This window comes from Lynx canadensis, chromosome C1 (assembly GCF_007474595.2).
Source record: "Lynx canadensis isolate LIC74 chromosome C1, mLynCan4.pri.v2, whole genome shotgun sequence".
Classification (NCBI taxonomy): Eukaryota; Metazoa; Chordata; class Mammalia; order Carnivora; family Felidae; genus Lynx; species Lynx canadensis.
The window spans coordinates 53619147-53633465 of record NC_044310.1 but is presented as its reverse complement, the minus strand read 5'-3'; the positions used below and the strand labels follow the sequence as shown (position 1 = coordinate 53633465).

General features: G+C 39.9%; 1 protein-coding gene across 5 annotated transcripts in view; it reads right to left on the bottom strand.

The window, feature by feature from the left end:
• The window catches only part of DNAJC6 (DnaJ heat shock protein family (Hsp40) member C6), a 156144-nt gene that overhangs the window by 25884 nt on the left and 115941 nt on the right, over positions 1–14319 (bottom strand). For all 5 annotated transcript variants that reach the window (XM_030326220.1, XM_030326222.1, XM_030326219.1 and 2 more), the window contains exons 5-9: positions 9091–9213; positions 4142–4275; positions 3196–3390; positions 2240–2357; positions 457–536 (exon numbers count right to left, since the gene is read on the bottom strand). In XM_030326220.1, coding sequence (XP_030182080.1) covers positions 457–536; positions 2240–2357; positions 3196–3390; positions 4142–4275; positions 9091–9213 — 650 coding nt within the window. The remainder of the gene's footprint in view (positions 1–456; positions 537–2239; positions 2358–3195; positions 3391–4141; positions 4276–9090; positions 9214–14319) is intronic.

The window sequence follows — 14319 nt, the reverse complement described above, 5'->3', positions numbered from 1 at the left end:
CCACATTATAATAAAGCGACTAAGGTTCATTCTCTGGTACAGAAGGGTACCCTGCTTTAGTGCTATAGCCTGGCATCCTGTCTCAAGGGTCATTGCTCATATCATACCACTGATTAAACTGCCATCACTGTTGAAAAACACAAAGGGATACACAGATGCAAAGGGCCACAGTATTGATACTTTGTTTCCTCTTTGTTCAGTCTTGTTCTCTCACATGGAATTTTAGACCTTTCTATTTGAAGTCTTTGATCCATTTGCGCTCAAGAAAAATTATACCCAACCGCAAGCTGTGAAATGCAACCAGGCTCTCTGTGTTGTTAAGCTACACTCAACAGTCCTGCAGCACAAGATTCCAAGGGTTGCTGCAGCACAGAGCAAAGGAACCCTGGGTATTTGGCTTCCAGCATTTCCCAGCTGCTTATATTGAAAACGGATTTCAGTCCAAGTAGCACTCACTTGGTGAACTTTAAAACTGTGGTTTCCAGTGGTATGAATCCAGTATGAAACTGAAGCTGGAATATCTGGGTGTTGGTCACCTACAAATACATGAGAGAAGCACGTGACAATCAACCAGGGAAAGGGGACTAACTGCATCAAGAAATTATACTTTGGGGAGCCATGCACCTTCAACTGTTTCTACATTGGAGCTTCTGTTTATTATGAACACTAAGAGACCTCCCCATTTGGAAATGGCCCAGCATCATTTCTAGCCTCTCATCTCCATGAACTCTGCTTTGGCAAGCCATTGCCTCTTCCACTAATGTCCCATGTTCTTGCATACTGCCATACTTTGGCTCATTCCATTCCTTCTCTTCAGGATGCCCCTGCTGCAACCTAATGAACTCATCCTTCAATGGCCACCTTGAAAGTTCATATCCTCTCTGTAGCCACCAATGACTAAAGCAGACCACTCCCATTATAGTATCTCATCCTACCTCTACTATGTGAGTGGATATTCGTACATGTGGTGAATTTCTCCTGCTAGGCTGAGCTCTCTGAGGGCAGGGACAGTCTTATTCTTGTCAATCCTATACCCCTAAGGCAATGGCTGGCACAGAGCATGCACTTGGCAAATATTTGATGAATTAAAATACAATTACTTATAACATTATTCATAATATCCCAAAAGAGGCAATGACCAAAATGCCCATCAACTGATGAAGAGATTAATAAAAAGTGATATAGCCACAATGGAATATTATTTGGCCATACAAAGGAATGAAGTACAGATACATGATACGACATGGATGAATTTCAGAAATATTATGCTAAGTGAAAGAAACCAGCCACAAAGAACCACTTATTGAATGAGATTCCATTTACATGAATGTCCAAAAGAGGCAAACCCTTAGAGACAGGGAGTAGATCAGTGGTTGCCCAGGGGATGGAAGAGGGGAGGGGCAATGGCCGATAATAGGTATAAGGTTTCTTTTGAGGATGATGATGTTCTGGAATGATATGGTGGTGCTGTATTTAGTATTTTGAAAATACTAAACATAACTGTATTGTACACATTGAAAGGATGAATTTTATGTTATGTGAATGTTATTCTAATAAAACATTGAAAAACTATAATTACTTAATCCTACATCCTTAATAGAAATATCTCCTCTCACACTGATCCAAATGGGACACTATAAAAAAGGGCATGAGCTTCTAAAGCTCAAGGTTTGGTACAAGTTCCAGAGCTGTCAGTTTCTGGCAAAGTCATCATGCCAAGGCCTCTGGGCAAATCACATTCTCTCTGAGTCTCGTTCCCTATAAAATGAGGGAAACAGACATAAATAATCTTTAAAGGTTCTTTCTAATTCTAAAACCACAGTCACTCAAGCCCAAAGTGATACAGAGAATATACTCTAAAATCCTCCTCATCTAAGGGATGCCCGGCTGGCTCAGTCAGTAGAGCATGAACTCTGTTGTTTTTAACTTCTATTTATTTATTTTGAGAGAGACTGAGTGTGAGCAGGGGAGGGGCAAAGAGAGAGGGAGACAGAGAATCCCAAGCAGGATCGATGCTGTCAGCGCAGAGCCTATCGCAGGGCTCCATCCCATGAACCAAAATCAAGAGTCAGATGCTTAACTGACTGAGCTACCCAGGTGCTTCGAGCATGTAACTCTTGGTCTTGAGGTCATGAGCTCAAACTCCATGCTGGGCTTATGAGCTTATTTTTAAAATAAAATAAAATACCCTATTGAAGGCTCAGAAGAGTTTATGCCATGATTCTTCCTGAAACCATACCTTAGCCTGTAGTCGGCTCCCAATGGTTGACCTCAAGTGATACATGGAAACAACCACATCTCCTTGCACAGTGATGCTCAAGGGAATAAAGATTTTTCCATCTTGGACACGGTATTCTCTACAAACAGAGACAAAAATATACATTGAAAGAGTCCAATCTTGTATGATCACATAGGTATAGTCGTCTTGTGGCTCAAGCCAAAGGACCTATTGCCCAAGACTGGGCCCAAGAACCATTTCCTATCTTAAGCAGAGTCAGGAGCACAGCCATGGGTGCAAACTGGTTCTGCCATAGGATGGTGTTGGTCTAATGGTAAACCCCGCCCCCCCCCGTCCCATCTGGACTTCAGATAAATTGACTGCCCATCCCTACTCTGCAGATCTCATAATCCTCAAATACACTTAGCCCTGATATACTTGTTGTTTCCTAACTTTAAATTAATAGTAAAAGCAGAGACAGAGGGAACAAAAATGTCCAACCAAGATCAGTATAGAAACTGCAAAGCCATGCTCTGTGAGGGTCTTAGATACCAATTCCCAAATTCAACCTATTCCAAACTAACTTCATTTTATGTCACCATCTACTCCCTTTTCTCCATACCCCCTACCACCTCCTACTGGCACCTGCTTTTTATTTTGGATTCTGTAACTTCTTTCATTATATTACCATCTGCCTAGCTGCTCACCTAGAAACTAAGCATGCAGGTCCTCTGTCCCCACCACTGTCTTAACCCTCATAATTCATGTTAGTCCCTTAGCTTGTATTTCCATTTGAGAGGGAGCCATAGCATTCCTTGGTTTACTTATGCTTTTCTAGGATTGTACCTACATAGAACTTTTTTTTTTTAATATCAGCCTTTTCACAATGATGTATTCCTCACAAGAAGAATATAATTCAACCTAGATAAGAAATGAGCAATTCCTAAGAAGAAGTGAAGAAAAGTATCATGACCTACTTCATTCGTTCAAAATCTGCACAGGTCGTATATATTTTGGTTTCTCCAATCAGTACATCACAGTAAGGACGACATCCATTTCTCTGTTTGTTAAAAAAAGGGACTGGACTGACAGTGATGGACTTAATCGTGAGAGGCTTGAAGTGAGGGCGGTAGGGCTTGTCTGCTAGGAGGTCACACATATAGCCCAGGTATCTGAAACAGAAGATTGACATTCTGTGGGTACGCAGCACACCAAACCAAAGAAGCAATCAATCTTGGCTATGAAGTCTATTCTTGTAAATTACTAACTTATAATAACAATTTACTGTGTTAAATTCTTAAACGTTAACTACCAAAAGAGAATGCAACCAACAATTTATGAAAACTTTTATCTAGTGACATGACTGTATTTCCCCCCCCCCCAAAGAACTGGTAAAGGGGTAATTTATTAAATGAAAAAGGCTTATGGGAGCTTTATACTAACTTCACATTGGCATATCTGTTCCTATTTGATCTGCCAGGTTAAGTTTATCAGCTAAAAGCCGGCTTTGGAAAAATTTTAGAATTTATCATCAGAAGCACTTTTAACTCAAAAAAAGTAAGAAGGGGAAATTATATAAGAGAAAAGAAGGGGTGCCTGGGTGACTCAGTCAGTTAAGCGTCTGACTCTTGATTTTGGTTCAGGTCATGATCTCATGGTTCTTGGGATCAAGCCCCACGTTGGGCTCTGTGCTGATAGCACAGAGCCTGCTTGGGATTCTCTCTCTCCCTCTTTCTCTGTCCATCCCCCACTCACACTTTCTCTCAAAATAAATAAACATTTTTTAAATAAATAAATAAGAAAAAAGAAGAAACTGCAAGTAACGGAAATATAATAAGTCCATTACCTAAAAAGGGTTTCCCTTTTCTTAAGTGCACAATACCAGTTAGAAATTGTGCCTACCCTGCATCTAGCTTACTTTACCTCCTGTGGGATGGCGACAGTCCGATTCCGGGTCGCTTTGCATATAACAATCGAACGGCTGGGCCAGGAGTAGAGTAGAGATTACAGAAAATGAACATAGCACCAACCAGAATTGACGATGCTGCCCGTCCATCCTGCCAAGGAAGATACATAAACCTGTCACAAACGTGGCCCAGTCGGCCACTCACCACAGAGAATGGCTGTACTTGCAGTTAAAGGAGGGAAGAGAGAATGGGGAGAATTCTTCTTAACAGAATGATTTTCAGTTCAAAATTATTCACCTGAGGGTACCTGGGTGGCTCAGTCACTTAGGTGTCGACTCCTGATTTCAGCTCAGGTCATGATCTTGCAGTTCGTGGGATCAAGCCCTGGACTGGGCTCTGCACTGACAACACAGAGCCTCCTTGGGATTCTCTCTCTCTCCCTCACTCTCTCTCAAAATACATAAATAAACTTAAAATAAAATGTGTTCACTTGAAAACCAAACTCTGTCCCAAGCTCTTCAAATCACAAAGCAGCAAGGAAGGCTTATTCTTAGGGTAAAACTGACTCTCTACTAACCTAAGAAACCAAGCAACATAAATTTGATCTGCATATATTTATGGGAAAATAGTCTAATCTTCGAAGTAACTTTGGACTCATAGGATCAGAACTAGTAGTTGAGGTCTCTTGGTTGCAAGCCGGAGGTAGAGTTCACAGATTAGGCAAATACTGCTCTTTGGAATATGCTATGTATATATTTTACCCAAAGTATGTTTCTAGATTCATACAAAATAAAGAAGCTTCACATGATTCAACCACATTCAGTGGAGAAATACATGTAACATTCCTAACAGATGGTGGCCCAGGCTCTTCTAGAACACTCTGAGTGACAGGAGGCTTGTTGCTACTTGAAGAAACCAAGCCCAGCCCAGCTTACAAAGTTCTTCTTCATCCTGAATATGTTGAGTTGAAGTCTATTCCACTCAATGATCCTCGTTTTTTCTTCTGTCAGGAAGGAGTAAACCTACTTCTTTCTTCCCGGGGTAGCCTTATACATATCTGAAATATCCTCCCCTTCCACCAACTCTTTTATTTTCCAGGTTAAAGGCACACCCAATCTGTGACGGTTACTTTTATGTGTCAACTTGACTGGGCTGAGCGATGCTCAGACAGTTGGTAAAACATTACTTCTAGAATTGTCTATGAGAGTGTTTCGAAAAGAGATCAGCATTCAGGGTGCCTGGGTGGCTCAATCAGTTAAGTGTCTGACTTCGGCTTGGATCACGATCTTGAGGTTTGTGGGTTCTAGCCCCACACAAGCTCTGTGCTGGCAGTGTGGAGCCTCCGTGGGATTCTCTCTCTCTGCCCCTCCCCTGCTCATTCTCACTCTCTCACTCAAAAATAAAATAAACAGGGGCGCCTGGGTGGCGCAGTCGGTTAAGCGTCCGACTTCAGCCAGGTCACGATCTCGCGGTCCGTGAGTTCGAGCCCCGCGTCGGGCTCTGGGCTGATGGCTCGGAGCCTGGAGCCTGTTTCCGATTCTGTGTCTCCCTCTCTCTCTGCCCCTCCCCCGTTCATGCTCTGTCTCTCTCTGTCCCAAAAATAAATAAACGTTGAAAAAAAAATTTTTTTTAAAAATAAAATAAACATTAAAAAAAATTTTTTTAAGAGATCAGCGTTTGACTCTGAGTAAAAAAAGATGTACTCTCACCAATGTGCATGGGCATCACCGAATCTGTTGAGGGTCTGAATAGAACCAAAAAGCAGAGAAAGGGTGAATTTTCTATCTTCCTGAACTGAGATGTCTACCTTCTTCCCTGGGACATCAGAGCCCCTGTGTCAGGCCTTGGACTCAGACTGAATTACATCACCAGCTTTTCTGGTTCTCTAGTTTGCAGACAGCAAACAAATTGTGGGACTTCTCAGCTTCTGTAACTGTGTGAACCAATTCCTATAATAAATGCATTATATATTGGTTCTGTTTCTCTAAAGGACCCCAACTAATATATAATTTATTTGATTCTTCCTCACTTGATATTCCATTTTAAGAAACATCATTTGGTGAAGTTTCTCTGAACAGACCCATTTTAAAACAACAACCTTAAATGTGCTACCCAGATGTGAAATGCAAAATATGAGGTGCACTCCAACCAACTAGAGAGGAAATACCATCTCCTTTATTCTGGACACTATGCTTTTACTAACATAATCCTAGGCCAAACTAGTTTATATGCAGGCTAAGTCACACCCTAAGCTCTTATTGATTTTCCTATCTACTAAAACCCCCAGTTCTTTTTCAAATGATGTGTTAAGCTAAGAGACAAATATATTTAATCTTTTACAACAAGATTCAGGACTTCACATTTATCCTGTGTTTAATTTCACATTCTTAGTTTCCGTTAAACAACCAACCTGCAAAGGCTTTTAAAATCCAGATTCATTATATGACCTTCCCATTTCTGAGAAATATTGGAAGCTTGATCTTCACATCCTCATCACTGCTTTTAATTAAAAGGGCAACCAAACGCAACCTTCTCCTGGGAAGATGCTGATCCATTAATCACCTACCTTTGGAAGCAAGTACTGAGCCACAATCCAACTAGATGTATAATAACCTAGCCCAAATTTCTCTATCTTGATTATAGGAAATTGGGAAATACCTTGCAGGAATACAATAAGCTATCCCTACTAGTCTATTGGTCTTGTAAAAGTTCAGCTGTTTTGATATGCACATTCATAATGAACCAATGAAGACTCCTTTTTCCCAAGAGTTTAAAATCATCTGTGCAAAGATTTATATTAGACTTTTGCCTTAAAGTGCCATCAGGTTCACCAGCCTGTAACTTTCCAGGATCAACCTCCTCCGTATTTTGGAAAAACTCTCCTGTCTTTGTTTGCCTGGCACCTCTTCTTCCTGTTTCCTCATATTACATAAGGAATCCATGATTGCTTTTCCAAGTGCTCTCAGCATTCTGAGACATAATTTAAGTCTAGAGAGTGGATTATTTTTAAAGTACTGTGAGGCTCCTTTACTATCTCACTACCTATCAGCTCTGTCTTAATGATCATTGTTACTACTGTCCTAGCCTGACATTTGCTCCCCTGACAAAGAAAACAGAATAAAAGAGTTAAGATTATATCATGTGCCTCAAGCATTTGTTATTGTCCTTATTTCAAGGACAGGTTTTTCCTTTTTTTAAGACATTTTTCTTAATCTTAATTCTTTTAGATTTAGCCTTCCTGGTACTCTTAACTGATTCATGGTTCTTGGATGTGTCCCCCTCCTTTTATCTACCATGCAAATCTTTTTAACGGTTTAATTAGTTTTTTATTAAAAGATGAGTATATGCTTATCATTTTTAATAAAACAGAAATATATATGACAAAAGTAAAAGCTCCCATTTCCAGCTTCAATTCCATTTCCCAAAGACTTGGTGCAGATGTCTGATTCATGCGTACCCTTTTTCAGTGAGCTAGAGAGCAGCAATGGTGTCATAATCCTTTGCTTCTTTTTCTTCTTCATTGGCTTTTTATTCTTCAAGATTGTATCATAAGAACTGGAAGCCTCTTCTCTCTCTTGAGCCATCTTCCCTTACAAAGCTGTCAGACTTTGGCTCTCTGGACTTTTAGAAATTTCTTGCGTGAAGACAAAATCACCAAAGTGCCTAAAGCTGCTTAGTCCCTGAAAGGAATCTGTTCTGATGCACAATCTGTTGTGCCTCTGACAGGAAAACCCTTTGGCCGTTCATGGACACGAAATTTTTCCTTTGTTGCCAAGAGTTTGGGGATGTGAGATGGAAAGAAGAAAATATGTTCTTTCACTTTCCTCCTCTTTTAGCCAACTGGCTCTCAAGAAGGAGGGAGAAGATCATCAAGTAATCACATAGAAAAAAAAAAAAAAAAAATACACCCTGAAGTTTATAGAAGAATGAGTAGGGGCGCCTGGGTGGCTCAGTTGGTTAAGTGTCTGACTTCCGCTCAGGTCATGATCTTGTGATCTGTGTGTTCGAGCCCCGCGTCAGGCTCTGTGCTGACGGCTCAGAGCCTGGAGCCTGTTTCAGATTCTGTGTCTCCCTCTCTCTACGACCCTCCCCCGTTCACATTCTGTCTCTCTCTGTCTCAAAAATAAATAAACGTTTAAAAAAACTTTAAAAAAAAAAAAAAAGAACGAGTAATTCCAGTATTTATGCTCAGATTCCACTTGTGTGTTCACTTGACCATGTATTCAATCATTTATTCAAGCCTCTCAGACCTGGGGTGCAAAGGTAAAGGAGACACAGTTCTTGCCTGTGAGATGCTCACAGTCTAGTAGGAAAACAGGCACACCACCAGATCATGATGATGCAGTATATTAGATGCCACAGAAGACATTCAGATATACAATGGGAATGTCCATACAGTGAAAATACTCAAGAGTCAAAAAGAGTTTTACCAGATGTTGACTTTTAAACCATAGGTAAGAGGCCACCAGAGAAGAGTTGGGGGAAGGGACTCTAAGAAGTCAGTGGTCGGAAAATTCATCAGTCCCACTAGAAATTGCTGTAAAATACAATCAATCTATGTGACTACTTACAAAGGCATAGGCGTCTTCTTAACTTCATTTTCACTCAAAAACAAAAAGATAAATATTCCAATGTGTTTATCAATTTCATTCACACAGAACTCAATGGTATTTTTGCCTGTGTACCCACAGTCCTCGTTTCTACCTCTTTTATAATATTTAGCACATTGTAGAGGCCCTGTATTACGTGTATGTATCTGCCTCTCTCACTATTACTCAAGCTTTAAGGCAAGAAGAATAAATTCTTCCCTCATTTTTATATCCCTCACATCCCCTAATTCCTAAGTAGGGATTCAAAAAGCTTATTCAGCTTAAATGTTACCTGTTCACCAGCCTCTATAGAGCCAGCTGTATTTGGCCAAACCAAACCCAACTACCACAAATGACAACAACAAAGGTTACTCACCAAGCAGTGGACAACACAGACGTTTTTGGGATTCTGTAGTAGCCAATTATACATATTCCGACACACAGCAAAAAGGTTGTGCAGACTGGGGGCCTGCCTAATGGGCCAACTGCATTCTGAGACCTAAGGGAACAGAGCAAAAGGAAATGAATTCCCCAAGTGACTCCTCTCCATACGCAGCTATCACACTAAACAACTTCTGGAATATGATACCACATTCTCTTTTAATATAGCCAGGAAGAGGTGTGAACAGGGTTCAAACACAGAAAGAAGAGTTGTTTAATATAGCAATTTCTTAGTTAAAAGATTCCATTCCAGTAAAGGTATAAAAACAAATTTTGAGGTATATTTTAAATTAAAAATAGACCATTTAAACTACATATTTGGATTTTTTTTTAATCCTGTAGGGTTACAATGCATTTAACTTCTATTAAGAATACAATGTTTTGACCTGCCTATTGGATACTTAATTATAGTATTATCTTATAAATCCTGCACTATCCCTAATTTTATTCCAGCTCTCATGAGAACATGAAAAGAGCTGCAGAGTGAGCCAAACTACACTTGCTCAGAGCTCTTATTTCTTTCTGTCTTACTGAAGGAATCCACAACACCATGGGGCAACCTTCAGTATTTTCACTCATCTAACACACGTGTTCATTTAACCCATTACAGAGCATTGGCAATGTTCCTGGAATTCTGTTTGGCTCTGAGCAGTATCACAATCGTACAAGACCGGTATTAACATGATGTCCATTCTGCAGATGAGAAAACAGACTCTCAGAGTCTGTCTTGTCTAGAGTCATGCTGCCAGTCAGGACCAGGAGAGCAACCCAGGTCCTCTGAGTATAAATCATTGCGGGACAAGACTATACTGGTAGAGATTATCATTTGCCTCAAAATACTAGGTATGAGTCCCAAATGATTAGATATTTACTAATTTAGATAACAAAAAATGAGAAGTTTAGACTTGAACAAACTCTGTGACCTCTTTTAACCTTTTTTTTTTTTTTTTCAAAAATGTGGTGAGTGGCACCTACCTACCCGCCTCATAGGGTGTGGTTAGTACATGAGGATGTATTTCAAGGGCTCAGCCCAGTACCTGACATGCACAAAGTGATTAAGGAATATTAGCTATTATCATCAGTATCAAATCCGGTAACTGCCAGTACAAAGCCCTGAGTTCAGATAAAGCCAGCTATGTTTGAATAAAATGAATAAAATCCCATATGGCAAAAAAGCAGACTGAAGGGCCAGATCATTCAAGGTCCTGTTAGCAGCTGGGAGAATATTTAAGAAGGAGTGACTCTCATCTGTATTTTCCAAAGACCTCTTAAGCCAGTGCAGAGAATGGATGCGGATGACATGAGAGTAGCCGGGGGGAGCAGTCAGGAGGCTGCTGAGGAGCCCAAGTCAGGAATGATGGCGGCTTAGGCTGGTTGCTAATGTAGGGAATTCTGAAAAAAGACTAGATTTTATATGGATGGTGTCATCAGAAAGTACTCTGCAACACTACTGGCCTAAACAACAACAACAACAACAACGAATATCTCAAATCCCTAATGTTTAACAGTGGGCAAAGGGAGGCAGGAGCAATCTATTGGTTCACCCTTTTCTGGTAACCAGATAATCGCTAGTCAAGTTTCTCTCTCTGGGAATGCCAAGAAGGCCCATTTTTTTGGTTAATTTGTACCTTTTTCTACAAGATGATTGTAGGGTAATGGCAGGGGTGCTTCCAGGTACTCACTTACCTATACCTTTGGCAATGACAGGTATGGTTTATTAAACAAAGTAGTTGAAATGCTTGACACAGCTACTAAACAATCTAGGGTGACCCACTACTGGGCCTCTGCCAGTTTAAACTCCGGAACAGCTTGCCCCTTCTACCCAACATGAATTAAGACTGTTTCTGGCCCATTCTTTACCACCAAATGGATTCCCTGCTGCTGTGTTCTCAAGGAACAGAAATGATATATTGGTTTAAAAAAAAAAAAAAGAAGAGTTGGTAAGATAAATTCTGCCATCAGGGAAATAACAAAATGTACACTTGTACAAGCTGCTTCTTGTCTGCAATGCTTTTCTTCCCTTAGTAAATTCATATTCATCCTTTAAAACCCAAGTTCAAGTGCTCTTTTGTTACTGACAGTTTCTCTAACACCCAGAGGCAGAAATTAGTTACCTTACTTCTTCGTACCCATGCCCTTGTCCATTTTCATCTATTACAGCTTTTATCAGTAGAGCACCATGGTTAAACCCACAGGCCGGGTTTTCACCTTTGCTTTACCACTTATGATCTGATTAACTGTAGTCAAGTTTCTGATCTCTTGGAGCCCCAATCTCTTGTGTGTAAAGTGAAAATGGACATTACAAGAGTAATGAGAATTAAGTAGAGCAACATAAGCGCAGTAAATGCCAGCGTATTGTCAAACTGTGTTCAAATTAATTGTTCACCTCTGTCGCCCCCTCTAGACACTAGGCCTCACCAGAAGAGACACCATAACTTACTCGTTTTGTAACCACAGAGTTGTTGTGTTAGTTGAATGGAAGATGCTCAGTATTTGCTGAGTGAACGAATGATTGAAAGAACAAAGGAATGAACCCCATTTGGCAATCACTTCTCATACTAAGATTTGTCTACAGGTACAATATCTCAAGGAAGGGGCAGATGAATCAAATTAGCTGTTGTTGTAAGTTGGAATCATGGAAAAATATGAAACAATTGCTTTTCCAGACAGTATTTTTAAACCTTTTAGAAACTGTATGTCAACCATACAAACACTAAATGTCAATATCTGTAATGAGTCTCAGCTAAAAGTTGGCTAAATTGTTCTCAGCACAAAAGGCTAAAAGCTCCAGAATCATTAAATCAATCAAGTAAATAATATTAATTTAAAGTACTCCATAATTACATATTTACTTGATCTATAATTATACACCATTAAGCAAACATACAATTAGAATTTTTTAAAAGCATGTACTCTGTCTAAAAGGGAAAAAAACACTAAAGCATAAACAAAACCAAAAAAAATTTTTAAGGAATTCAATCACTGTAAGCTATTTTTGTGTCTCCCTGGGGTTCACAAGTTCAGGCAATAAGCAGCACAATCCTTGGGCATGTGACACTTCATGATGCCATCTCCAGTCTCTCTAAACACCTCCCAGAGCTGCCAAGCATCAGAAAATGCCATATGGATTACAGGCTGCCATGATACCACCCAGTTGGGAAAGAAGCCAAAACAGCACCACAGCCGGATGCCATTTGATTTTTCTCTCTCCATTGCCCCAAGCATGGGCTCATCGATGGCAGAAGCATCCCACCTGCCAAGCACAAGAGCAAAATGTACTACAGAGAATCAGACTCAAGAGCCATACCACATTTTAAGAATCTACACCATTCTTGGAAAACAGGGGGATTTTAGTCAATCATTTACTGTGGCATTTTAGTATTACTAACATCAATCATAACTACCACTTACCGAATGCTTACTATAGGGTAGACACTGCTATCAAGTTTATTCGTTATGGCAAAACTACAGAAAAGAATTTCTAAGTATTTGCAAGGTAGGTATTCGTATTGTCATCCCCATTTCATACAGGAGAAAATGGTATCTCGGGTGAAGTGAAGAGATTTAACCAGGAAGAGGAACAGCTGAGATGTGAACCTAGGGTAATTTTTAAAGCTTAAAATTGTCATCTCAATAAAAATTACTGATAAGACTCATGTACTTTCTATTATATCACACAGTCTGATGGTGATTATTAACTGCAATTCCACCTCACATTTGTGGGTGGTTATGGCTTCTAGTGATGGCCATATTTTCAGTTTCCTTAAAACTGAAGCATGGTGGCAGAGGGAGAGATGAAGTATAACCTGTAAAGTCACCTCTCACCAACCAGCAAACCACAGCAGAAACAACTGGGAGCTCTGGTGACCTCTGGTGAGCTTTGGAAGGAAAAGGAAAGCAAACAAACAAAAGATGGATTGATAGCATCCATCAAAGTTGAAATTGATAGCATATTTCCCAAAAATTGGGAATATTTCCCAAAGTTGAAATTGATAGCATATTTCCCAAAAATCAATTTGTTCTCAAAAGGGAAGAAATCCTGCAAGATTATGTAGTTTAGAAACAATCAAAATGAAGGAAAAGTCTAAAGGAATCAGCTGGGTTTATTTTTTTATGCTATTAACAGGGCTCCTTCAGCATACTTTTCTTCCTGGTTGAGAGGAGGAGGAAGGACACTCCAAGTGGTGCTGGAGTGCGATCAGAACGTAAGAACTTTAGGACCAGGCAACATGCAGTGGCCATTCACCTGGTTTTCTACTTCTTACCAACAGCAATACCAAGAAATGTGTAAAGCAGTGGTTCCTGATATTCTGAGCAGAGCTCAAAACCTGTGCAGAAAGTGAACCAGTTTACATGCACCTACAGAGTGGATGGGTACAGTGTTTATTTGGGAGATGATGGAAAAGGTTTGGGTATAGACAGTGGTGATGGTTACACAACATTGTGAATGTATTCAATGTCATTGAACTGTACTCTTATAGGTTGTCAAAATGGTTAAGTTTGTGTCATGTATAGTTTACCATCAAAAAAAAAGTGGGGTGCTAGAAGAAATGATTAAACTCTCCGAAGCCCATCCATGGATCTAAATACACAGGTGGACCCATATTTCTTTAACTCAGATCAAGAATACCTGTTTTAGATAATGCATCTCATTGTTCTCCAGGACTTTACTGTCAACATTGGTAATTTTTATTTCCTCAAGGTGGAAACTGGCTAAGAAGACTAAAAAAACAAACAAACAAACAAAAAAACTAATGTTCAATACCTCTTGTGCAGTTCTGAATAGGCACTCTAGCACATTGCTTTGAAAGCAGGGCAATCTGGCATATATTGAGTTGGGGTCTCTGCTAAAAATGGAGACTAAATATGAATCCTATTCTAACATTCCGTTACACATGCAAATCCTAAGAAAGCTGCTATTTGATTATTTCATCCAATTCCTGTCAAACCATGTGGCTTCTAAGCATAAAAGCTAATCAAAATATAGAATGACTCCCCTCAGCAAAGTGAAATCTTCATGGAAACAGCCTGTCTCTGCCACCACCACCATATTCCAAAACACATATCACACAATAAATTGTAAAATGACTTAGTTCAGGGTTCAAGACACAGGGATATAGACAGAGCTGGACTCCTGTGAGTCTACAAATAAAACCAGTCTCAT